General features: G+C 34.9%; 1 protein-coding gene across 1 annotated transcript in view; it reads left to right on the top strand.

Moving 5' to 3' along the window:
• Positions 1 to 20,609, top strand: part of SUB1 (SUB1 regulator of transcription) — a 26,140-nt gene extending 5,531 nt beyond the window's left edge. Inside the window, exons 2-5 of the mRNA XM_044664434.1 lie at positions 3,855 to 3,927; positions 6,647 to 6,766; positions 16,235 to 16,343; positions 20,275 to 20,609. Coding sequence (XP_044520369.1) covers positions 3,856 to 3,927; positions 6,647 to 6,766; positions 16,235 to 16,343; positions 20,275 to 20,354 — 381 coding nt within the window. The 5' untranslated portion in view covers position 3,855 and the 3' untranslated portion in view covers positions 20,355 to 20,609. The remainder of the gene's footprint in view (positions 1 to 3,854; positions 3,928 to 6,646; positions 6,767 to 16,234; positions 16,344 to 20,274) is intronic.
• Positions 20,610 to 26,257: the final 5,648 nt, after the last annotated feature.

Here is a 26,257-nt window from a genome sequence, read left to right as displayed (position 1 = left end):
CTTCCCAACTGATTGCACCGCGCACCTCCTCCCAAGCCCTTCCTAACCTCTCATCTTGCAGTTTCTCTTCACCTTTTCATGTCTTGATTCCTGGCCTTCTGGTGCCGACTTTACTTATTTATCACCATCCTCCTCTTTTTCCTCCTCAATTTCCTTCTCTCGGCACTCCTCTGTCCTCCTTCCATTCTGAAAGACTAGACACCTTTCTTCACATTGCACGCATAGTATACTTATCCAGGACAACCCTTCACTTTGCTTAAATTAGGTTTTGTGTTGGTTAGATATTGTTAAGAAAATTTTGAAAAAGAGCTCAGTTCTTTAAGAAATGCTGTATTGACTGTGAATGTAATTGAGGCCTTTGGGTTTTTTCGATTTTTGATTATTTTGACTTTGCTTTCTTTACCACTTAACTAGTTCATAATCCAGATGAAATCTGTAGTGCTCTTTTGAGATAATTGACAATATTAAATATTTTCCAGGGAAGTATTTACTAAAGGAGTTGAGCGAGATGTTTTGCTAGTTAATTGAAATGGCTTGTGCTTAATTACTGATTTTTCTTCCATGCAAAGTACTAATTTCTAGAGTAGAAAATTGAAGTTTATATACCTCCAAATGGGAGTGGTGGCAAATAGTGTGTTTTAAAAAGTTAGATCATTTAAAATAGATGAATTTTGATAGTTGTAATGACCTGCCTTTTTATTCCTCACTTTCAAGCTTTTAACAGTCAAAAATGATAACTATTTTGAGGGTATGGTATGTACTTTTGGAATAAGCTGCCAGGGTAGGATGTCCTAATTTTTTTTTCTTCACCTTGACCTAATATGGAACACATTGAAGCTTAGTTCTTCTGCATTTTCAGCTATACAGGTTGATTACTAATGATTGACTTGAGGAAAAAAATTGAAGATAATTCTCATTACTTTGAATTCCTAGAAAGGATAAAGGGAGAAAGTCCCCATCTTGGTTTGTGCTAGTAAAACTATCCTGAATTAAAATTTGATGTGTCAAAGTAGGAATATTCTTAAATGGGTGTAAACATAGTTGGTAATTGTTCTTGGTTTATTAGGAAGCCTTGGGAACAAATTTATTACTTATAACTGTGAATTGTGAAAACCTATAATTAGTTTTAAGCACTAGTTAGGAAATAATTAGCACTAGTTAGGAAAAGAAAAGTGACCAGATAATGTTTTGTCTTCATGCTATGTGAAAATTAAGTATATTGAAATATTGTGACAAATAGATCTGCATAAAAAAGTTAGATAAGTCATACTATTCACCTTACTCAGAAAGCTTTAATAGTTGCCTTCATTAATAGTTGCTATTGCCTTCAGCTAGGCATTCCAGGACACCCATGATGTAGGCTAAGCCTTTTCCCCCTATTAACTTTTCATTTAAAGGGGGCTCAATTCAAATCAGATTACTTGTTTTTTTTTTTTCCTAAAAACACCTAATACTTTTGAGTCAGGAATACCTGAGTTCAAATCTAGCTTCAGACATTAGCCAGGTGACCCTGGTTAAAATCATTTATCCCCTGCCTACTTCAGTTTCCTCAGCTATAAAATGGGGATAATAATATTAACACCTTATTCCATGAGTGGTCATGAGAATCAAATGGGATAATACTTGTAAAGTGCTAAGCATAGTGCCTGACACATAGTATGGACTTAACAAATTTTTTTTCCCCTTCTCTTTCTTTGAACTTATTTTTTCCTTTTCTATACCTGTGCTGCTTCTGTATTTTACACATATATAGCTCCTCAAGGGCCACCAACACACAAGCTTTCTAAGATATCTTGCCCAATTGTATATAATCTCACTTTATTTCTATAGTACTTTGAATTAGGGAAGATGTTAAAACTGGAAAAGACCTTAGAGGTCCTCAGCAAGGATTTATCAAGTGTTAACTATATACTCTGCCCCACAGAGATGAAATGACTGACTAGTCTAAGGTCACACAATAGTTTAATTTCAAAGCTGGTATTATTTAAAAAACAATAGCCAGCATTTATATAGCTCTTAAAGGCTTACAAATATGTAATTTTATCCTCAGAACAACATTGAGAGAGATAGGGGTTGTTATTATCCCATTTTACAAAGGAGGAAACTGGCAAATGCAGAAGTTAAAGTGACTTCTCCAGAGTCACACAGTTAAGTTGTCTGAGGTTTGATTTTCTACTCTGGTTTTCAGTGGACCTCACCAGCTAGCTCACACATTGTAGTGCCCTTTACACTGTAACCATTTCTGTACTTTATGAAACCTGTCATATTCTCCTTTTATTGTAGTTATTTGTATATTTGCCCTCTCTCACCATCATAAAGGAGCACCCTTCCCTCCTTTTAAACTCTTGATAATTTCTTGGAAGGCAGCATTCATTCCAGTCTTTATATCTCCAGAATGTTTTGCACATACTAGGCAGTGATATTTGTTGATTGAACAAATGTAATCCTATACAGTGAATAATCCTGAATTACAAATGCTTTTTCTGGTCTTGTCTCTCCTTAACAAACATCTTATTGTGTGTGTTCTTTGCTTTCATAGTGGGAAGTAGGACAGCAGAGGCCAGCTGAGTAACTCACAGTTCTTTTGTTACAGTTTCATGCAATTTACTACCAACTCCCTTCTTGTCTGCTATTCTCAAATACCTAGGTCTTTGCCCTCTTATCTCTACCTCCACTACTACCATCCTTGTACTTGCACTTATCTAGACTGTCACAGAAACCTCCTACTGATTTTTCTGCCTTCATTCTCTTTTTTCTAATCCATCTTCTAAACTTTGTTCTTCCTAGGCTGTGTGGTTCCTTGAATTGCCTCTTGAATTCAGACTTCTTTGGCATTCAAGGCACTATGCAATTTGATGCCCACTATTTTTCAACATCATTTTGTACCTCTTCCCTATTCTAAATTTTCCAAATGCTACTTCATGAAGGTGTTTTTTTTTTTTAAACCCTCATTTTCTGTTCTAGTAATAACTCTTAAAGACCAGGCAAACAGGGTTAAATGATCACAGTTCACTGCCCAAGATCACACAGATAGGAAGTATCTACGGCCAGATATGAACCCTCACCTCTGGGCTTGGAACTCTATCCACTGTGCCACCCACCTGCCCCAACTTCTTGAAATTTTCTCTGATATTCCCTTTTTTAACCTATCATAGCATTTTGTTTTGTACCTCTCCAATGTAATGTGATTAAAAAGATGATTGATTTAGAGCTGAGGAGGGACCTTTTTGCAGTTGAGGAAATTGGATTCAAGATAGTCATTTACCCAAGGTGGTAAGTGGTAAAGCCAAAATTTGAACACGGGTCTTCTGACTCCAAATTCAGCACTCTCTCCTTTGTACCACATTGCTTCTGAATTTTATGTGTGCCTATATCCCCTTCTCCTCTTCCCCCAATAGGGAAGAGGCCTTAAATTTTTTTATTGCACAATAAACATTTACTTTTTAAAAAGATCTTATGTTTTATTTTATTCCCCCCAGTTATATGTAGACAATTTAATACTTGATATTTGTTAAGTTGATTATCAAGATCAAAAAATTCTAGGGGCATAGAGGAAAATTTAAATGGAGTACAATGCATTTCATTTCCCTCCTTGCTTCCCTCTGGGTTCAGGGTACTATTTTTTCACTGGGTAATTTACTGCCATACTCTGTTTTGTTTAGTTTACAACAGGCCGGAAGTGTGATTTCTAGCAATGTACCTATTATAGCACTCCAGCTGCCAAAGAGATCCTACCATACAGTTACTATTTGTAGTAGAATTTGACCTGTGGCTCTTGTAGAGCATGAAATTAAGTTAAAATGATTAGAATAAAATTTAAATTAACTTGCACTTACAGTACATTTTCTTTCTAGGATGCCCAAATCAAAGGAACTTGTTTCTTCAAGCTCATCTGGGAGTGATTCTGACAGTGAAATTGACAAAAAGGTGATCATTTGAAACAGTTCATTTGCATAATATCTGTGGTGGTAAAACTGTGTAGAAGTGGTAAGCTATGCTTCCTTTTTTGTACTAAAAAGGATTTCAGAATCAGGAGTGATATTAAAGATCATGTAGTCTTCTAGTTTACAGATGAGCAAGTGACTTATTAACAAACCCACAAAAGGTAAGATGTTGGAGAGCTAAGATTTAAACCATAGTCTTCTGATGGCAAATCTACCACACCAAAGGATTTCTCTATAGGAAAATGGAATGAGTGGGTCAATACCACTATATTTCCTGATTCTTAGTATTAGAAAATCAGTTTTCTTTTCTATAGAGCATGTTGGGATGCATCAGTATGTATGTCAAAGATCTGTGATTTCATTGGTGTGGGAACAAATCACAGCCTTTATTTATTTCTGCAACTTAGTAGAGTTTTTAGAGAGTTGCCTCAGGCTTAAATAGGTTAAATCATGACCACACAGCTGGTGTCAGAGGTTAATTAGAACCCAGGTCTTCTTTACTCTCTAAGTCTATCATTCTTTCTGTTCTGCCATGTTGCCAATGAGGCTAAGACATCCTTAAATTCTTTGTACCTTGAGTTGACTTGATAGTCCTACTCACCACTCCCAAGCCATTGTTTAATGTTATTGATGTTAATTTTTTACCTATAAAACTTAACTGAATTTTATATTTGATTCAGTTTGAATTGTGTTGTTTGAATGGAACTATTTATTGTAAGTAAATATAATTTGGAGAGTCAGATTTTCCAGTAACCATGTTCCAACCTTGTTGGGATAACTACTAGATTTCTCAAGAAACATCATAACACCCCTATTCCTATCAAAATAATAAGTTTTTTTCAGACTTATATTAGATATCTAATTGGAATCTTCTTAGCTGCCAATTTTTTCTGAAAGCATTTTGTTTCCAGAAAAGTTAACATGACTGAACTTGTTTGTGGTATCCTGTAAGCACACATAATATACATTGTGTTTTAGCTTCCAAATTTTTTCATCTGTTATATCTAAGTTTGTTAAATAAAAAGTAGAAGAATTTTGGAATTTTTTGTAAGTTAGTTAGACCTTAAAAAGCTATTAGAGATCTTTTACCTTTGGTACTTAAATAAAACATTAATATTTAAGAAGATATGCTAGATGGAATAAAGAGGAAAACTCTTGATTTGACTAAAATTGCTTCTAATTTACTCATTAATAGGCTTTTATATGATGAGCTAATTTTAACTACTTAGATTTAAGTGGTACTGCTAATCCTGACTGTTTCACTTTAATTCATTGAAGCTTTTTAGTTTTATTCAATTTTTTTGTTTGTTTTTTCTTTTTTTAGTCTCTTAAGTTTTCTTGTATCATATCCAGTAAAACACTGAACATAATAATTGTATTCATTTATTGAGAGACAGTATGGTTTATTACTTAGATTAGGCCTGAGAGTCAGTTATGCATATAATTTTATGTATTTAAGTCTCATTTCTCTGGCATATAGGGCTATGTTAACATTTCAGTGCTCTTTGCTCTAAGACTGTAAGTTGCAGTACAGTTGTTTAATTCCTTTTGGTAGATGTTCTCTAAGGGGCAGCTAGGTAGCTCAGTGGATTAAGAGCCAGGCCTAGAGAGGAGAGGGGAGGTCCTAGGTTCAAATTTGGCCTCAGACACTTCCTAGATGTGTGACTCTGGGAAAGTCATTTAACCCCTGTTGCCTAACCCTTACCACTTTTCTGCCTTAGAACCAATACATAGTATATACATAGTATTATTGGTTCTAAGGTGGAAGGTAAGGCTTTAAAAAAAAGATGATGATGTTCCCTGGCCAGGAGTTCCTAATACTGGTAACATGCCATTGGCTAAGTATCTTCTCTCATTCCTTCATAAAAAAGAACACATTTTTTTCCTCCAGTGAAAGATCATGACTGCCCTCTACTGATTTTGGGAAGAACCTTTAGTTAAATACTATGTAGGGCTGTTTGACTAATTTTCAGAATGACTATTTAGAAAATTTTTAATACAACACTGAAAAATGCCACCATTATTTTAATGATTTCCATAATAATTACTGTGTAAATACTTGCTATTTATGTACTGTAAAAGTCAAGGTGTTAACTTTGAGAGGACTATCCAATATGTCTTTTCTTTTGGTTTTATTCATTATATGGTAGGAATGTTTTAAATTGCCCTCCTCATTATCTCTTTTATACTATGTGATTTGCTCTAAATAAATATAAGGAATTTAATAACTAACATAATTAATGGGTAACACATTCCGGGACATGGTTTTAGTCATTTATTCAAACTGTATTGCCAGTAGTGACTTCAGAGCACTATTGATAACGAATGTCTCCTACCTCTTAGTGGAGGTATGAACTGTTAGAATTTTTCAATGGACCGCTGTGTTAATTTCTTTTGCTTGACCGTACATATTTGTTTTAAGCAAGAGGTCTTATTCTCACAGGAAATCATTGAAAAATAACAGGAGTCTTAAAGGAAAAAAAGCATAAATTAATACATTTAAATAGAAAAAACCTACTATATAATTTTACCATATGTATGCATTGAAATTCCTGATGAATAAATGAGGTTCCTCCTTTGAAAATGGTGCCACATTTGGGATTTTGGTTTTTTGTGGTTGCATTACTTCTGGGATCATGCTGAACTGCAAAATATTTTTCTTTTTTTCTTACTTTGACTGTTAAAAAATATTTTATTTTAAGGCAAAGAGGAAAAAGCAAGCTCTTCCAGAAAAACCCATAAAAAAACAAAAGACAGGAGAGAGTTCTAAATCACCAGCTTCATCCAAGCAAAGCAGCAGCCGAGATGATCATATGTTCCAGGTAAAGCTGATAATTTTGTGTTCTTAGAATCAGAACAATTCCCACATATTTTGGGGCTGGTTATTGTGAAAAAAAAAAAAAAGGACATAGAAAGGACATTTGACTTAGACTGAAAGGATGGTGATTTCAAATCTGACTGGCATTTACTACCTCTGTAATATTGGGTAAGTCACAGATGAAGACTCCCTAAGTGTCTGCCCATATAAAATGAATTTGGCTCTGATAACTTCCCTTCCTGATCTAAATCTTCTCTCATATAGTTGTATTACTTTCTTGTTCAGCCATTATAATTGTTTTAGTTGAAAGGATGCAACATTTCATTGTTCTTTCAAGTGAAATAGTTATTTGGACAACACTGAGAATTAGCATAGGATAGTAGCTGGAATATTATGGCAAAAGTTGTTTGTATATTGGCAGATTTAATAAAGGTTTCATAAAACTGTTAGATGGCAATTCACACAATATGTTATAGAATACATATATAGTCACAAAATGTTATAGAAATTAAAAGTGATGAACAACTAACATTAACTGTGGACTAGCATTAATCTTTGAAGAAAGTGAGTCTTGCTGAACTTTCAAGTATGAATAGACTTAGAAATATTACATTTTAGCTGAGGTAATTGAATGATCAAAGACAGAAGTAGAAATGAATATCATGAAGTAGATGATAAGGAAACCATAATTCTAATCAGGAAGTTTATGATGAGGATTATTATGAGAAGTATGGCTAGGCAAAGTTGGACTCTATTAATAGGCTTTGAATGCCACATTAAGGAGTTTGATTTTGTTTTGATAAGTAATAGGGGAGCCTTTTATAGAGTCTTAAACAGAGAAATGACTTGATGAAAGCATTTTTTTAGGAAGATTTATCTGGCATTAATATATAGGATGGGGTGTGTTCCTTGAGGTTGGGAGACAAAATGTCAACTGTGTACAAAAGACTAGTGTACTGTAGCCTTCTGCCCTGTTTCTCTTTCCCATCAGTAGGCCCTTAAACACATATCTGATTGTGATAATCCCATGCTCACCAAAATCAAGTGGTTTCCTATGGCCCCTAGGATAAATATAAAATTCCTCTGTTTAGTATTTTAAAGGCCTTAACAATTGGTCCCCAATTTATCTTTCCAGTTCCATTATATTTTATTCTCTCTTCTGAGGTTTTGAGATTCAGCCAATTGACCTTTTTGGTTCCCTGTTGACAGCACTCCTTTCCACTGGGCATTTAGAATCCATTTTCTTAAATTCTTCCTTATAGAATCCTTCTCTTTCTTCAAAATACAATTCAAGCATCATATAAAGCTTTTCCTGATAACCCTCAACTGCCACCAAACTACAATTTATTTTCCTACTGTGTATTTCTTGTTTTTATATCCTGCTTATACTTATATAAACACTTGCCCTTTCAATTATTAAGAATAGAGATTGTTTCATTCTTTGTAGTTGAATCCCCAGTAGGTGCTTAAAAATATTTGATCCAGCTAGAAGGAAGAAATTCTTAAAGGCAATGGATCAGAGTTCTTGTTTTCTTAGTGTTGTTTCTTTCTGTAGTCATAGTATAACTTGTTCTGGTTCTGCTTTTTTTGTATCAGTTCCTTAGTGTCCCCAGGTTTCCCTGAATTCATTGTTTTTTTTGTTTGTTTGTTTGTTTGTTTTTTGCTACTTATAGTGTACAACAGGACATTCTGCACTAGAATAAATATGAGAAGTCTTGGCTAGGGGGGCAGCTGGGTAGCTCAGTGGATTGAGATCCAGGCTTAGAGATGGGAGGTCCTAGGTTCAAATCTGGCCTCAGACACTTCCCAGCTATGTGACCCTGGGCAAGTCACTTGATCACCATTGCTCACCCTTACCACTATTCCACCTAGGAGCCAATACACAGAAGTTAAGGGTTTAAAAAAAAAAAAAAAGAAGTCTTGACTAGAAATGTAATTTTTAGAATTTTGGGTGAAAGTGGCAACCCTAAGAATTGATGAACTCTGAAGACGTGAATATATAGGGAGACATTTAGGGGATGGTATATATTAGAGACTTCTGTGAAACCTTATGGATAGAAGGTAGAAGAACAAAAGAGACAGATTAAAAGAGAAGAAAATTGGAGGGTAAAGTATCATGGGGATAGAAGAATATGAGTTTCAAGAGAGGGGTATTTATCAGGTATATCAGAAATAATAATGACTGGGCTTTATGTAGTTCCTATAAGGCTTTCAAAACACTTGAGATGGGGGCAGCTGGGTAGCTCAGTGGATTGAGAGTCAGGCCTAGAGACTGGAGGTCCTAGGTTCAAAGCTGGCCTCAGACACTTCCCAGCTGTGTGACCCTGGGCAAGTCACTTGACCCCCATTGCTCACCCTTACCACTCTTCCACCTAGGAGCCAATACACAGAAGTTAAGGGTTTTAAAAAAAAACAAAAACCAAAAAAAAAAAACTTGCGATGTATTATCACATTTGATCTTCACAATTTCGCTTTGACATAAATACTAGAGATAATACCATTGCCATTTTTCTCAAGTCAACTTGACTTTAGAAATCTTATGTGATTTATTTATGCTTTACAATTAATATGTATTTAAAGTGAGATTTTAGCCAAGGTCTCTCCAGACTCTCAAGTAGCAAGGCTACCTTTTCAAAAGTTGAGAGAAACAAAGGAGGCCATTAGTGATGGCATGGAGCAGTTTTTAGTTGTCTTAAAAGATAATTTAAGGACTAGAAGAAAGATTGCCATTCTGACCTCCTCAAGACCCGAAAAAAATCTGTTCTGGAGGACTAAAACAAGTGACAATCACCAGTTACAGTAAGGGAGATTTTTCTCTTAGTCACAAATAAGGACTTTATGACTGTAAAGTTTTTAAAAATACAATTGTTAGTAAAAGATTATTATAGATTTAATTCACTGAAGCAACTTGTAAAAAGAAATCCTCCTCTAATGACATAGAAATTTTGTCTCTAGGGACAAGTAAATAGATTTGATGAGTACTTAGGGTCTCTTTGCGAAGCTGGAGACAACAGTCATTAGTGACTGATGCCCTGTGAGCCAGGGCCTGTTTCTGAAGAGCTGATCAAGGTTATGAATAAAAAGTAACCAGTTTGCCTTCTGTGTGTGGCTGAGGGGTTGGGGGGTGGTGGAGGGGTGGACAGGGGACATGGTTGTAAGGGAGATGTTTCATATTTTTCTGTCTTATAAGTGTAGAAGCATATGAAAGGGTAAAACACCATAACCAAGTTTTCCTGATTAAGGAATAGGCCTGAAATTTAGGAATGTGTCTTGTGAGCTTATATAATGCTTATATGCAATTCAGATTACATGTAATTCTTTGTTGCTGATATAATCTATACATAGAAGAGATATTTGGCAGAGTGGGAATATGTAGTGGTGGTGGCATCTGGGAAGGTAGGGATGGGGGGGATGCTTTTACCCAGTGTTCTGACACTTGATATATGAAGATTTTTTTCCATTCTAATGTTGAAATGATAGTATCAGAGTTAGACTTGACATTTATTTAGTGAATATAAAAATAAGTATTTTAATGCTTGTCAATAAGCAGATACCTATTTAGCATCTGCTATGTGTCAAGCACTGTGTTAGATGGGAATATAAGTAAAAAGAATGAAATAGTCCCTGCTTTGCTATGAACTTAAATTCTAGTGGAAGAGATAAGTAGTACATATTAAATCTATTCACCATAAAGTTAATAAATACAAAGTTTATACAAAATAGTTAAATATAAGGTAGTTTTGCAAAGAGGGCTCTAGCAGTTGGGAGTATAATGAAAAACTTCATGTAAAAAAAGATGCCTGGTAGCGTGTTCAGGAAAGATAGAGACCCTGAGGCATATGCAAGGAGGAAGTGTATTCCAGGCATGGGAAAGGCCAGTGCAAAGAAAGAGAGATGGAAGATGGAAGTGCCGTGTACCAGGAACAGGGAAAAAGTCACAGAGTACAGAAAGGGGAGCAGTATTCAATGAATGTGTAAAGATAAGTTGGGGGTCAGGTTGTTAAAGGCTTTAACAGCTAAATAGAGAAGTTTATCTTGTACCTTTGGAAGCCATTGGACTTAGTTAAATTGGAGAGGCTCACGATTAGGTCGCTGCTAAAAGAAAATGATTTTGGTAGGGGTTTGTGTAGTATAGCTTGGAGTGGGGAGAGACTTGAGGCAAGGCAATTAACAACATTATAAGCAAGAGATGATAAAGCCCTGAATTGAGGTGGTAGCTATGTGAATGGAGAGAAGGGGGTCACATGTGAGAGATGTTGTGAAAGTACAAATGACAAGATATAGTGATGGTTAGCAAGATCTGAGCAGTCCAGGATAGAGCTGAAGTTATGGACCTGGAAGACCAAAAGGATGGTAGTGCCTTCAACAGAAGAAATAGAGAAATTTGGAAGAAGAGAGGGTTTGGGGAGAAAGGTAATGGGTTTAGTTTTGGACATCTTGAATTTTAAGATGAATCTCGAATATCCAGTTTGAAATATCCAAAAGGAATTTTTTTTTTTTAAAACCCATACCTTCTGTGGTCAAGTGACTTGCCCAGGGTCACACAGCTGGGAAGTGTCTGAGGCCAGATTTGAACCTAGGACCTCCCGTCTCTAGGCCTGACTCTCAATCCACTGAGCTACCCAGCTGCCCCCCCAAAAGGACATTTTTTTTTTTTAATTTTAAACCCTTAACTTCTGTGTATTGACTTATAGGTGGAAGATTGGTAAGGGTAGTCAATGGGGGTCAAGTGACTTGCCCAGGGTCACACAGCAAAAGGAAATTTTTTGATGTGTTCCTTTTGATGTAATTTAGGGGAGAAAATGGTGTTGATCATGTAGATCTGGGAGTCATCTGCATAAAGAGAATAGTTAAACCCTTGTAAACCTGTGAGGTTAACGAGGGTATAAGAGGGAAAAGAGAAGAGGTCTTTGGACAGGAGAGTACCCATAGTTAGAGGGCATGACACGGATAATGAGCCAGCAAGAGACTGAGAAGAGAGGCAGAGAATGGTGTCTACCCAGAAGTGTAGAGAATATCAGGGAGAAGAGAGTGGGCTGCAGTGTCAGGTGCAATGGGTTAGGCTGAGAAGAATTAGGACAGAGAGACCTTTAAAAGATAATTGGGGGGCAGCTGGGTAGCTCAGTGGAATGAGAGTCAGGCCTAGAGACAGGAGGTCCTAGGTTCAAACCCGGCCTCAGCCGCTTCCCAGCTGTGTGACCCTGGGCAAGTCACTTGACCCCCATTGCCCACCCTTACCACTCTTCCACCTATGAGACAATGCACCGAAGTACATGGGTTTAAAAAAAAAAAAAAAAAGAGATAATTGGTAATTTTGGAGAGAACTGTTTTAGTTAGATGATGAGATCTCATTTTAGGATAATAGGGCTGAAGATTTAGAACTGTAAAGGACCTTAAAGGTTATCTGGTAACAGTTTAGAGTTGAAAGGGACATCAGTAGTCATCTACTGGGCCCATCATATCCTAAAACAGTTATTCCCAAAGTGGGTGCCACCGCCCCCTGTTCAGGGTGCTGCAGTGATCCAGGGGGGTGGTGATGGCCACAGGTGCATTTGGGGGCAGTGAATAACTCTAGGGGGCAGTTGATAGTATGTCACAGGGGGCGCTAAGTAATATTTTTTCTGTAAAGGGGGCAGTAGGCCAAAAAAGTTTGGGAACCACTGCTCTAAAGGAATCTCCATTATAATCTAACCCAGTAGTCATTGACTCTGACTCTGTGTGAAGATCTATAAAGATTGGAAACTTTTTCACATTTCTCAAAGCAATCCATTCCAGTTCTGGACAGCTATAATTTGCCTCACAGTGGTTTCCATCCATTGATTCTGAGTCTTTTATACTGTGCCAAATAAAACTAGGCTAATTGCTTTTCCGCATTTCAGACACTTAAAACAGCTGTCATATCCCTTTTGAATCCTCTCTTGGCTAAGCATTCTCAGTTCTTGAACTGTATCTGTTATGACATGGACTCATCTCCATCCTGGTTGTCCTCTGTAGCATATCAGTGTGCTTCTTAAATTGTTGTCACTACAATCACAGAGGGACTTATTCCTCTAAGCTCTGTCTTCGTATGTGCAGACCTAGATTTTGTTTTTGCTTTTTTGTTCAACATATCACATTGCTAACTAATTGAATTTGTAGTTCACTAGAATGTACAGATTTTTTTCCGACAAAATGTTAACTAGTTATGTTTTACCAATCCTGTACTTGTGAAGTTGATATTTTGTACCCAAGTGTAAGACTTTACATGTATTCTTCTTGGCTTTTATCTTGTGAGATTTGGCCTAATAACTTGTCAAGATCTTTTTGGATTCTGATTCCATCACCCAGTGTTAATTATTCTTCCTAGCTTTGTGTTAACATATATATTTGACAAAGATGATAAAGACTTGACCCTTTGAATGATAAGAAGAGGGTGAATACAAGAGCTTTTGTGGAGGAAGAAAGACTTGGCAGCTGATTAGGTATTTTATTTATTTATAAGCCCTTAATTTCTGTTTTAGTAACATTTCTAAGACAGAAAGGCAAGGGCTAGGTCTGTGATGGGCAATCTTTTAAGCTTGGTGTGTCAAAATTCGCCAAAAAACTGAGCATAACTCATGTGGTGTGTCACTTCGAGAAAAAGACCATAATTTCACAATATTTATAGTTGAAATAACAAAAATGTACAATTATAATTTATTATAACTGTATTTAACAGACCAAAATAGGTAAATTAATATAGGTAGAATTGTCATCTATAGTGCACAGAATGTCTACACGACACTACAGCAAATGTTTCATCCTTGGCATGCAGCCCCATACCTCGTGTCATTGAAAATGGCTACCTGTGTCAGTAGGTTTGCCATCACTGAGCTGGGTAAACAAGGTTAAGTGACTTGCCCAGGATCATACAGAGCTAGGAAGTATCTGAGGCAAGATTTGAACCCAGGTCCTCCTGACTTCAGACCTGGCATTTTTTCTACTGAGCCACTTAGTTGCCCCAATTAGATATTTTAGGAATGTAGAGAATGCTGAATTTAGGATGATTGGAAAGATTATAGTGCTATTAACAAATGGTGGGGGTTTGGAAGAGGGTAGGCTTTGATCAGAAAGGGTATAAGTTCTATTTTAGACATATTTGAGACATCTTGGTAACAGATATCCCTATATCAGTGCATTACTGCCCCCCTCCCCCCCCAAATACTTGTTAAGACTACTTAATGGATGGGAATTTTTGAGTAAGAGTCTATTAATTGTCTATTCTGTGGCATAGAAGTGATCTCTGGATTCTGAAGGCTATGCCGTAGGAGTTACAAGCCATGGAAAGTAGCAAACAAGCAGGAAAAGGCTTTGGATACAGGCTGGGCCATATACTGCTTTGTGAAGACCCTTCTGATTAAATTTGGAAAGGCCTGTTGCTAGAATATTAGCCACCAGATGATTTCTTTTACCATAGTAACTAATAAAATAATCTCTAATGTGTGAAGTAGGAATGTTATCTGTGTCATCCAGAAAAATTGCAAAAAATAAATAGGTAATTATTATTAAATGAAACTGAAAAGATTCTGCATAGACAAAATTAATGCAACTAAGATAAGGAAGTAGGTGGTACAGTGGGAAAAGTCTTTGTATAAATCTTTGACAAAAGTTTGATATTCAACGTATGTAAGTAATTGATAAATATGTATATAGAACTAATAAATGCATATTACACACATACACACGTAATAGCCATTTCCCAGTAGACAAATAATTAAGGGATATGAACAAACAGTTCTTAAAAGAATTGGAAAACATTTATAACCACATGAAGAATATTCTAAATCATAATAAGAGAAATGAAAACCAAAACAACTTTAAGGCTTCACTTTATACTCTGTAAATTGTTAAAGATGACAAAATGGCAATGTGTTAGAATGGTTGTGGAATGATAGGCACAGTAATAACAATGATTGTGGATCTGTGAAATAGTACCACCATTTTGAAAAACAATTTGAGAGCAGCTGGGTGGCTCAGTGGATTGAGAGCCAGGCCCAGAGACAGGAGGTCCTGGGTTCAAATATGACCTCAGACACTTCTTGGCTGTGTGACCCTGGGCAAGTCACTTAATCCCCATTGCCTAACCCTTACCATTCTTCTGCCTTGGAGCCAATACACAATATTCGAAGACAGAAGGTAAGGGTTTAAAAAAAAAAGAGAGAAAAGCAATTTGAAATTATGCAAGTAAAGTGACTAAGATGTTCGTATCTTGATAATACATTTATAACCCAGATCAAATTGTTTAGCACCTCTGAGAGAGGAGGAGAAAGGGAGGGGAGGGAGGGAGTGAGACAGATAGACAATTTGGATCTCATAATTTCAGAAAACATGTTGAAAATTGTTATTACATGTAATTGGGGAAATATTTTTGAATTATAAAAAAATTCATATTCTCTGAACCTAAAACTTACTGAGCTTATACTCTAGGGCAGTGATGGACAAACTATTCCCTGCTGTTCTATTCAGCTAAATGGCATTATTCCTAATCTGACAAATACAATGAGTAGGATACAATACAATGAAACTTCAAAAGAGTTGCCTTAGAAACAGACTGACAGATGAGCATTTCCTTTCCTTTGTCCCCCTCTTTAAAAAGTTTACCCATCACTGCTCTAGGGATAAACTATCAATGAGAAGAAAGTTCCTATGTACCCCAAAATATTTGAAGCAGCACTTTTTTTATACTTAGTATTTTATTATTATTTTTCCCCAATTATATGCATAAAAAATTCTCAATACACATTTCCCAAAACTTTCAGATCCAAATTGTCTCTCCTTCTCCCTTCCTTCCCTCCTCCTCAAGATGGCAAGCAATTTGATCTAGGCTCTTACATGTATGATCACAGCAGCATTTTTTATAACAGCAAATTATTGGAAACAAAATAAATGCCCATTGATGGAAAATGGCTGAACATATTTGGTACATGAATGTAAGAGAATATTACTGGCCTGTTAGAAATAATATTTGATAAATATAGAGAAGCCCGGAAAGATCTATACAAATTGATTCAGGATGAAGTAAGCAAAACCAGGAAATCAACATATTCAGTAATTATAACAATGTTAAATGAAAAGAACAACCACACAGATCAAAAAAATCAGAAGTGAATATAACAAAATTATGAAGATAAGTATGACTAATGAAGGTAAATGAGAGGAAACCCACCACCTACTCATTTGCAGAGGTGGGAGGTCCCATTTTTGGACTTTTTCAGTGTATCAATCATGCTGATTTTTTTCCCCTCCTTTTTAAAAGAATATTGCTTGTTATACGGTATGAATTTTATTATGTACATACTTTGACATCATTGAGAACAGTAGTGAAATGTTAGTCTTGAGGTTTTCGTAATCAAAAAGTAGAATCAGGTAGTTTTAGTGAAATATGCAGTGATTAATGCAACTTAAGACTATAAACAATTTATCATGTGAATAAATATGGAAATTTTATTTGCAGATTGGAAAAATGAGATATGTCAGTGTACGGGACTTTAAAGGAAAAGTCCTAATTGATATTAGAGAATACTGGATGGATCAGGAAGGCGAAATGAAACCTGGTAGAAAAGGTGAGTTGTTTTTTTTTTTTTTTTTTTTTTTTGAAAGTTCACTGTAGGAATTGTTAAGATGGGCTTATACTTACCATAGATCTAAACAATACACTTAGTACAGAATTTAGAAGGTTCTCGTCTCTAGAATTTGTCTAAGACTTAATTACTCTGATTTCTCAATAGGAAATCTTATCATTAATATGAAGACTAAATCTCCTCTATATATTTATATTAATGTAGAGTAAGAAAATAAATCCTCTTCTGAAGGAAGAGCCTGTAGGTATGGCCATAACTTCTTGTAGACTATGCTGGTGGACTGTATTATAGCAGATACATACTGGAAAGACTTCAACATATGGAACTAATAATAGACTGTCATTAAACCTGTCACCAGAAAATTGGTTTGAATGTTTGAATTTTTTGGCCACAGAGTCATTAAACCATTTACTGAGGCATGGAAGAATTATGAATTATCAGTGGGAAGAGTACTTTCACTGATGAAATTCTAAAAACGATGAGATTAACTTTATCCCATTAATTCTAACCAATCTATTGAAATTTTAGAATTTTAAAATTTTAGGCATTTAAAAAAATGTAACATTTTTGACAGTTCCTAGGCCAGGAAACTTCCAGGATAACCCTTTATAATTCAAATTGAGGTTTTATAGTACTTGTTGGGATAATTGGAGACTACTGGACTGTCATGGTGTTGGGAATAATGTTTTTTTAGGTTCCCTTCCCTAGAAGGGACATATTTTCTGTCTTTGATCTGTAAGAGACATTAATTGTTGCTATTTACCCCAATCTCTGACCTTTTCCTTCATCTTGTCCTCACATCTGTTTTTATTGAAATCTTTGTTTATTCAAGAAGCATTTGTTGAGCACCTGTTTTATTGAACCCCATATTAGGTACCACAAAGGAAAGAGAAGGTTTCATCTTTGCTCTTGAATTAGGGAAATAGTGCAATTCATTTTTCAGTTCAACAAACATTTAAGGACCGTTTGTGTACAGAACATTGTGGTAGGTACTTGGGAGATAGAAAGTTTAGATAAGATATGTTCTCCATCTTGGACAATAATAATAAAAGTTCAAAACTTTAAAGTTTACAAAGCACTGTCTTTGAAATGTGTTTTTGAGTAGTGCATGTTATGAGGTTACTTGCCTGGGTGATCAAATCCCTCTTAAGTTCCAGGAGTGGAGATTCAAACCTAGGGTTCCCTGCTCTTAAGACTTAGGCATCCCACATTGCTGAGTTTAGTCTAGTGGAGTGGATAAGAGAAAAACACAAATAAGTATATAACATGCATAATTACATAAAGTGTTTTATGTGGCTTAAAGGGAGGGAGGCTAGAGGGTGGAAATTAGGGAAGTTTTCATGGAGGAAATAATGTGATATTTGGCTTCTAATTGATGTTGGGTAGGAAAGCAATAGGCTAAGTAAAAGAGAATGGGCTTTGTAAACAGAGGAAATAACATTTATATAGAGTTCTAAAGTTTACATATATAATCTCATTTGATTTTTTTTTTTCACTGTGACCTTGGAAGGTAGATGTTATTTCCATTTTATAGTTGAGAAAACTGAGACTGAATGAAGTTAAATGATTTGCCTCACGTTACACATCTGAGGCAGGATTTGAATTCAAGTCTGGTGTTTCCCAAGATCAGCATATTCTGTTCATTATACCCAAAGGTATAGAATTGGCAAATTTCAGAGTGTACCAGAAAAGAAAATAGTTCTGTTTGTTTGGTGCATAGGATGCATTGGGAAGGGTGTGTGTGTGTGAATAGTTAGTCTGGCATTTGAATGAGGGATAGATTAGAAGGAGGAAGAATTGAAGTCCTAAACTGTATTAGGAGGCCATTATGATGGCCTAGATGGATTATGTTGAGGAATGATAGTAGCAATGGAAATTAAAAAGAAGGGGACAGTTTTGAAACTTAGAGAGATAGAATTAAAAGTACATTTTACTAGTGGCAGCTAGGTGGCTCATTGGATAGTCAGGCCTAGAGATGAGAGGTGCCTTGGATTCAAATCTGGCCTCTGACACTTCCTAGCTATGTTGTGACTCTAGGCAAATGACTTAAATCTAATTGCCTGCCTCTTACTGCTCTTCTGCCTTGGAATTGATATGCAGTACTGATTCTGAGATAGAAAGTAAGAGTTTAAAAAAAACCAAAGTACTTGTTACTGATTATATATGAGAGATGGGTAAGAAGGAAGAGTCAAAGATGATCCCATGGCTTCAGATTTGTGAGACTGTGGGTGGTGGTGCCAAAGAGAGAATTGATTAGAAGAAACAAGTATAGGGATGAAGATAAAATGGGCTCAGATTTGGATACTGATTTAGAAGTGCCAGTGATAATAATTGTGTAGAGTCAGGGAGAGAGGTGGGTCTGGAGAATAGGAGAGAGATTCAGGCTGGATATATAAATTTGAGATTTACGTACATAGAAGAATTTCTTGAATGAGTTTGCCTGGGGATGAGAATGCAGAGAAAAGAGAAGAAAGCTAAGGATGGGACCTGGGGAGAAGTTTACTGTAATGGTTTGGTTGGTGAAGGCATGATTAGAGAGGTAATAAAATCAGTAGTGGTTGGTGAGTCTTTGAGTCCAAAGTAAAAGTCATTCTGTGATAGAAGAAATACACATCAAACAGTTAGAGAACCTTGGCAAAGCCGCCATATGAACATATGCACAACCATTTGGACTGCCTCAAAATGTTAGCTTGAGACAAATGCCTCTTATTTTCTTTATTCTTTACCTCACTTCTCTGTCTTTTGGAGTGTGCTGCTTGTCCCCCCTCCCTCTTTATAAAAAATTTCATTGTCTTATATGTGGTATTATTAAACTTTGTCTTTTCTGTAATATTTCTATCACCTTCTTTTAAATGTTTTGTTAAGGTGAAGTCTTGAATATTGGTATCACTTGCCTTATTTCATCATTTTGCTTTCAACAGTAGTCAGTCCAACATGTTATTGTCAAAACTTTTGTTGTCTTAAATATTAAAACTATTTGAATAGTTTAAATAGCCTTTCTCTAGTTCGTTAATGTATTTCACATTTTTATTTCCCCTGTGCATACAGAAATCTTCAAAATTTAATTTTTCTCAACTTATTTGCTCATAGAATTAATGCATTAAATATTAGAGGTTTGAAAAAATAAAAAATATAAAATACTTGCTTTAATGAATTTACATCCAAATTTAGACAGTAAAAGACTATAGCTCTAATAATAATTGCACACGTTAACAATAGTTAATTACATACATTGTAAATTTGTTAGTGTACCATATATTTTCATTGCCTTAGCCTCTAGATAGTACAAATGAAATTTACTTTCTTTGATATCTGCCTAGGATGATTACCATCCTTTCATTTCTTCTGCTAGGTTTTGTAGCCTTTCAGAACTTAGTGAAATGTGACTAGGGTGTTATATAATTTTCATAAATACTACTTAATGAATAAATAAAAGAAAAAATGCTACTTAATGCATCTTATACTTTATATTCTCCCAAATTAGCCAAGATGTTCAAGGAGTCCTGGCCTGGGGAATATTTCTTGGGAGCTGATTAAGACTCTAGAACCTTGCTGGGTGCTGGATTTGGTTGTTACTTTAGTAAATTTGTACTTTCTTGCTTGGCTTGCTGATTTCCTAATGACTGTGTTACAGCTGCATATTGTTATTTGCTCTGATCCCTTAGCAAGATTGCATAGGAATCAAAGTGAATCTGGTATGTAAGAGCAATAATGATCTTATTTGGCTTGGGCAGAGAAGACTGGAAAAACTGAGAATACTACCTAGCATTAAAACATTAAAAAAAAAACCTCTTAATGATATCTAAGATTAGTAATTTAAAATTTAAATTGTGATGTTTCAGTTGTAAAGTTTCATTTGTAAAGATCTGCACTGAAAATACATCTTAACTGTTTTTAAAAAAATGTGTTTTAGGTATTTCTTTAAATCCAGAACAATGGAGCCAGCTGAAGGAACAGATTTCTGATATTGATGATGCAGTAAGAAAACTGTAAAATCAGAGCCATATGAAACCTGTACTGTTTTAGTTGTTTTAATCAGTCTTTTTACATTGGCTTTTGTTTTCTAAACTATTTGTTTTCCAAGCTATTGTATATTTGGATTGCAAAACAATTTGTAAGACAAATCCTTTTTTTTTAAATGTGCATTAAAAGTGTATTCTGAGTGAAGCTAATTGTCTATACTTTATTAAAAAGGAATGCTTTGCATCCACCACCTGGTGTAAAATAAAATCAAGTAATAAAATCTAACTGTTGTGGCCTTTTTTGATCAGAAGTGTTGATTTACTGGTAAGGCCAATATGAATAATTTGTAGATCTTTTAATTTCAGTTTAACTAATGTTAAGGAAGCATTGAATGGTATTGAATTTAACAATAAACATTTGATTTGTGAAAGCTAGAACTTATCTTTTCTCTTCAGAATATCCAAATATCCAAAACTGATTTGACTTTTTTTTTTACTGTCATACTTTTACTTCTTCCCTCTTTATTTCTTTCATTTTTCCCTTGGATGGCTTATCTTTTTTGATACTTAGTTTTCACTTCTTTCCTTTAATGGTGATAATGCTAATTTTTAGGGACTTCATTAGAACTATTGAAATACTAAGATACAACTCATTGAGGTACCAGTTGTCAATTTAAACACTGTATGTGGAAGCCTTAGAATTAATTCTACTGTAATAAATATTGCTTTACACTTGAAAACCAACATCGCTTGTATTTATCTTAAGCAAGTATATGTTAAATCCCCCAGAATTCTGTGTGGTTTACCAAGCCACCTTGTTTAATCTGCAGAAATCATGATATGAAAATCCTAATTTGCCTTTAATTTTAAAAGATGTTTACAGATTTTAGGATGATGTCTGTAAAATCAGATATTGTTAAATTACCTCATTCTAGGATTTAATAAAAATCCAGAAAGTTTACTGGTCCTAAGTTTATTTTAGATATTGAAAGTATGGATAGTATTAGATAGACTTTGCCATCTGAGGGTACAATAGTATATAAACTTTGCCATCAGAGAAATAATTAAGCTTAACCATGTTGCTATATTGTTATAGTAAATTTTTATAAGAATAGGCTGATAATTGTTTTCTATGGTTTCTTTTACATTAGTCTGTTGAGAATGATATTGTTCTAGTCATGCATTTAAGCGGCTTTGATTGACCTACACTTTGCTTTTAGCTCCTTTACCCTATTGTGTCTAAAGAGGAAGACACAGGAGAATGGTAAGATTGCACAGATATTTTGATAATGGACACAATAGCCATATAAGCTAAAGAGGGCATTAATAAGGGTGTGTGAAACCATGCAAAACTTGTGAAAATCTTGTTTGTATTAAAGGGAAATGTTACTGAGTTGTTAGAAAAGATGGAGATACTAATGGTCATACAGCTTTAGACTGAAGACAAGTAGGGATAAGAATACTTATATTTTGAATGATCCAAATGATCACATTTTTAGAATAGAATACACATTCAGATAGGACAATGAAAAATGAGATTCTTTTACTGTGGTGGCACTTTTAAGATTGATTCTAGTTTAATCATATGCATTATTTCTTTAAGACCTTTTAAATATAAGTTCTTGCAGACAAAATGGATTTGAATTTGGTTGCAAATCCCGACTGGCTGTTGCCATCAGCCAGCTTAGATATTTGACAGTGTTTCATTGGTACTCTGAAAATACATGGGAACACTACTCTCTTAAGTGTATTCATTTGATTTTCAGTCCAGAAAACATTTTATAATAGAATAATCATGAGCTTAATTTTAAGACTATCTGGTCAATAAACATATGTATTGATTCTTAACTGAAAGTTACTCTTTTAAAATGAGATTTTATACTTTTTAGATGAATTCTTATAGTAGCTTGTATTTGGGGGAATATGGAAATTATTGACATATAGCACCTATGATATAGACCAAAAGATTCAAATTGTATTCATCTTAGACTGAAATTTTGCCCAGTTTCTGAAGAGAAGCAGTTAACTATTAACTTATCTGAAATATGATTTTAAAACGTGTCTTTCTGACTTAACAAGAGTGAGTTGTTAAAGCAAAGGACTTGAGTTTGGTAGGAAATAATGAAATGCTAAATTTCCAGGCTTTAAATGTACTTATAAGCTATTACATTAATATACTTAGCTAATATGAAGATGGTGCTGAAATTCATCAATCTAGGGGTTGAGCAGCTTGTTAAACTATTTGTACACACAAGTAGATCTATCAAAATTAGTATTATCTTGTTATTTGTTAAAATGTTATATCCAGTACACCCAATGAATATTTAGTGCATAGTTAATTTTATTATTGTTTATATGGTTTAGGGTGCTGGAACAAGTTAAAGGAAGGCAATACCTTATTCATCAGTCTTCAGAGTAAAATCTGTTGACAAATAAAATTTGACCTTGGAAACATGATGTGTAAAGAACTAATGTATTAGGCCTGGGTAAATTGCACTGTGGCTCCAGTGCCTGAATCTATTATTGATACCACAAAAAATTCCCCAGTGTATTGTCCTTTTATGCTTTTTAAGTACAAAATGCCTTTTAGAGAAAACTGTCTACTTTGTCAGCTCTTAGAAATGCTGTTAATGTTCAGCCTTTTTTTTTTTTTATAGGAGAAGCAGTATCGTGTAATGGAAAAAGTATTAGATGTGGAGTTTTGACATCTGTAAGATGAAGGGGGTTGGATTAGATGATGACTAAGTTCTTCAGAATCTATGATCCTATGATCTGGGTTTATTTTTTTGACTCACATCTTACCGTGGGCAAGTCATCTCTTGGTTTTCTATAAAATGGAGATAATAATAGTCCACTTCTGATTGTGAGGAAAGTGCTTTATAAGCCTTAAAGGACTGTTTTAAACCTCAAAGGATGGCTAGAAAAATTTGGAGAAAAAATTTTGATGAGGAAAGACAGATATGTTTATACTCTTATTCCAAAATGCAAGAGGTATATAACATAGTAAGCAGGTTTCTGAGGTGTTCGTTGCAGTCGGGAAGAAGTGTTTGAATAGATCCAAAAAACTAAAAAACAAAACCAAATAGTTGCAGGTGACTAATGAGTATTGTCAATTTTAACAAGTTCTTAAGCAGTATTGTTTCTTGATAGTTGTATTTTGTGCTTTTGGTGGTTTGAGATTTGTTATATAATCCATAAAAATCAAAGCTATCCAATATTAATAAAATTTAGTGTCCAAAAGAATCAAGACTTGAGTAAATCAGTGTGGTAGAGTGACAACTCAGAAACCTCATTTCAAATTTGATATTGAATAAAATCTCTAAATCAATTTTAAGTTCATATACTTGTAGAATTATATTACACGGTATAGTCAGTGGTTTACACTGGTTTAATGGTTTATCCCTAATGTGTATAGTATGATTTACCTCCGATAAACAGAAATCCCATTAGGGTAGAAAATCATCAGTGAAAAATGTAAATGCAGTCTGTGTATGCCTGTATAATGTACTCCTTTTTCAGGTATTTCTTCTAGTGGAAATGAGGACAGCAAAACGCTCAACTGAAAAATTGTTTGGAAAAGACATGAGAATGTTATCTCTAGGGGGTAAAAATCCATAAATTACAAATGTATAATTCTGGTAACTAAAATCAGTTTGTCAACCATTATGGATTGTCTGTATGCTTTAGTACTGTCTGCTATGGAGATGTCCCTGAATATAATACTCCATCTGTGAAAATCTTAAATGTTGAAATAAAAATGAAAAATGTGCTATTTATGTGATCCCGGTTTGACAATTTGAAAAATGAAGGGATGAGACATCTGTCTTATGGGTTTTTTTTTTTTAAACGAATGGAAGAAACTCTTGCATAAGTCTTGTGGAATCTCTGGGCTGGTTTCCCAACCATCATATCCCAAATGATGTAAATACTTAACTGTATGGAGCACCTGTCATCACTCCTTACATAAGTCTTAGGACTCTTTAGCCTATGATTTTCTTGCATAATTGACCTTTTTATTAATATTTAAAACTCACATTACCTTTTACAAGTTCTCTTTTTTTTGTCTTCAATTTTCTGCTTAGGTATTTAAATTTCCCATTTAACTTCTTTGTTTTAGGAATAAGGGAAGCAGGATAAATTTATGGAAATGTGAGCCAGAAAAAGATGTGCACATTTTCTTCATTGGTCAGTGTCTAATCTTGGACTCAAAGTCATACTTATTCATCAGTAATAAGTCCTTAGTAAAAACCTATTTTTGGTTAGGAGAAAATGATACTACAACTTTATGGCACAATTACCTACCTTGACTAGTCTGAATTCAAAAACACAAGTAGAAAAAAGTCCTTGCATCCTTGATTCCTTGGGTAGGATAGAGCATAGAGAAAACTAAACAACTGTAAGAACAACCTAAAGACATGAAGCATTTTGAACCCTTTGGAACTGCTTATGAATTTGTATGTTTCAAAACATCCATTCTATCCTTTAATTCTCTACAATAATGCTGTGAAATAGAAGAATGCCACCTCAGAGTCAGATCTCTAATCAAATCATGGCTTAAGACACCAGCAAATGACTGCAAGTCACAACTAAGCCTTAGTTTCCTTGTGTAAAATGGGAGATTCTATTTTTAATACCCACTGGACAGGTAGGAAAAATTAGAAAAGGGTTCTGCAAAACTTTTTAAAATCCCTCTGCAAATTATAAATTAAGTATTTCAATTTAGGTTTTATTCAGCAATATCTGTGGTTTGTCAAAATCAAATTTAAAGCTGTTTATAGGTTGCAGTCGATCGTGCTATAGACTATTATATGCATTTTTCTCGTTAAAAACAGATAACCGACAATTTCTAGGACTTGAACTGGGCCATCAAATGTTTTTACTTTAGAATTTGCTACACAAAGTTTTTCCAACTCATTTCTTTGAATCACAGAGCTAGAAGAATTTGAGAAGTAATATAATTTAGCTCCCTATGCCTAAATAGAACTGTCCCTCCCCAAAATAATAATTGTTATCCTGACTTTGTAATGTCCAGAGCATCTTTCATTAACTGACTTATGTTCCCTAGTACTGAGTGTTCCAAATGCCAAACTTAAATGTTACTTTTAAAACTTGTAGCTTTTTTTAGTGAAACTCTTGATCATTGCTATTTTAATATTAATATTTAGTTCTTGCTTTGCCTTCTCTGTTAACAAACCTGTTTTTGTTAATTTAATCAAAACAGGAGTAGATCTGGAAATGAAATTACACAGAGGGTCTGTTTCCCAAATCTTGTTATTTCAGTTGTTTCTTTGGTGTTTTGTAGTTCATGGCCATTTCAGTTACACACCTGATTTTACATCCTAATAGTCTGTTACACAATTCTTTTCCCTGTGCTCACTGAAGCTTCTGAAGGTAGAGAGTAACCAAGGTATCCTGGGTTAATTGTCAGCTGGTGGTTAAGAATAATCCAATCTAATGTCTTTTCCTACTTGGGGTACTCCTTTTCTCTTGTCATACCTTCTGGAGGTATTTTTTCTCACTGTTTTTACTATTCAAACTTCAAAGTCCTTCCTTCTCCATTCCCAGTTAGCAAAGGCTTTCTTCTCTTTCTCTTCTATTAAGTTACACAGTTTTTCGGAGTTGGCCTAGAGCTCAGAGACCTTTAGTCTGACCCCTGCTGGAGCAAGGATCTCCTCCACCACATACTGGACATGTAGTAATCTGCTTAAAACACCTTCAGTGAGGTGGATGCCAATAGCCCCTGAGGCATCATTGCATTTTTATTCTATTCTAAATATCTTTAGGTTATTTCACTGCCCTACCTATAAATGGGGCACCCAGATCTACTCTACATGTGGCCATGTGGCAGAATAATACTTTCACAGGTCTGGACAGTGCTACCTAAACACTTCTTTTGACTGTCCCGTTATACTGTTGATTTATCAAGTTTACAGG

This window comes from Gracilinanus agilis, chromosome 1 (assembly GCF_016433145.1).
Source record: "Gracilinanus agilis isolate LMUSP501 chromosome 1, AgileGrace, whole genome shotgun sequence".
Taxonomy (NCBI): domain Eukaryota; kingdom Metazoa; phylum Chordata; class Mammalia; order Didelphimorphia; family Didelphidae; genus Gracilinanus; species Gracilinanus agilis.
The sequence above is the reverse complement of the archived record's forward strand: the minus strand, read 5'-3'. Positions and strand labels throughout refer to the sequence as shown.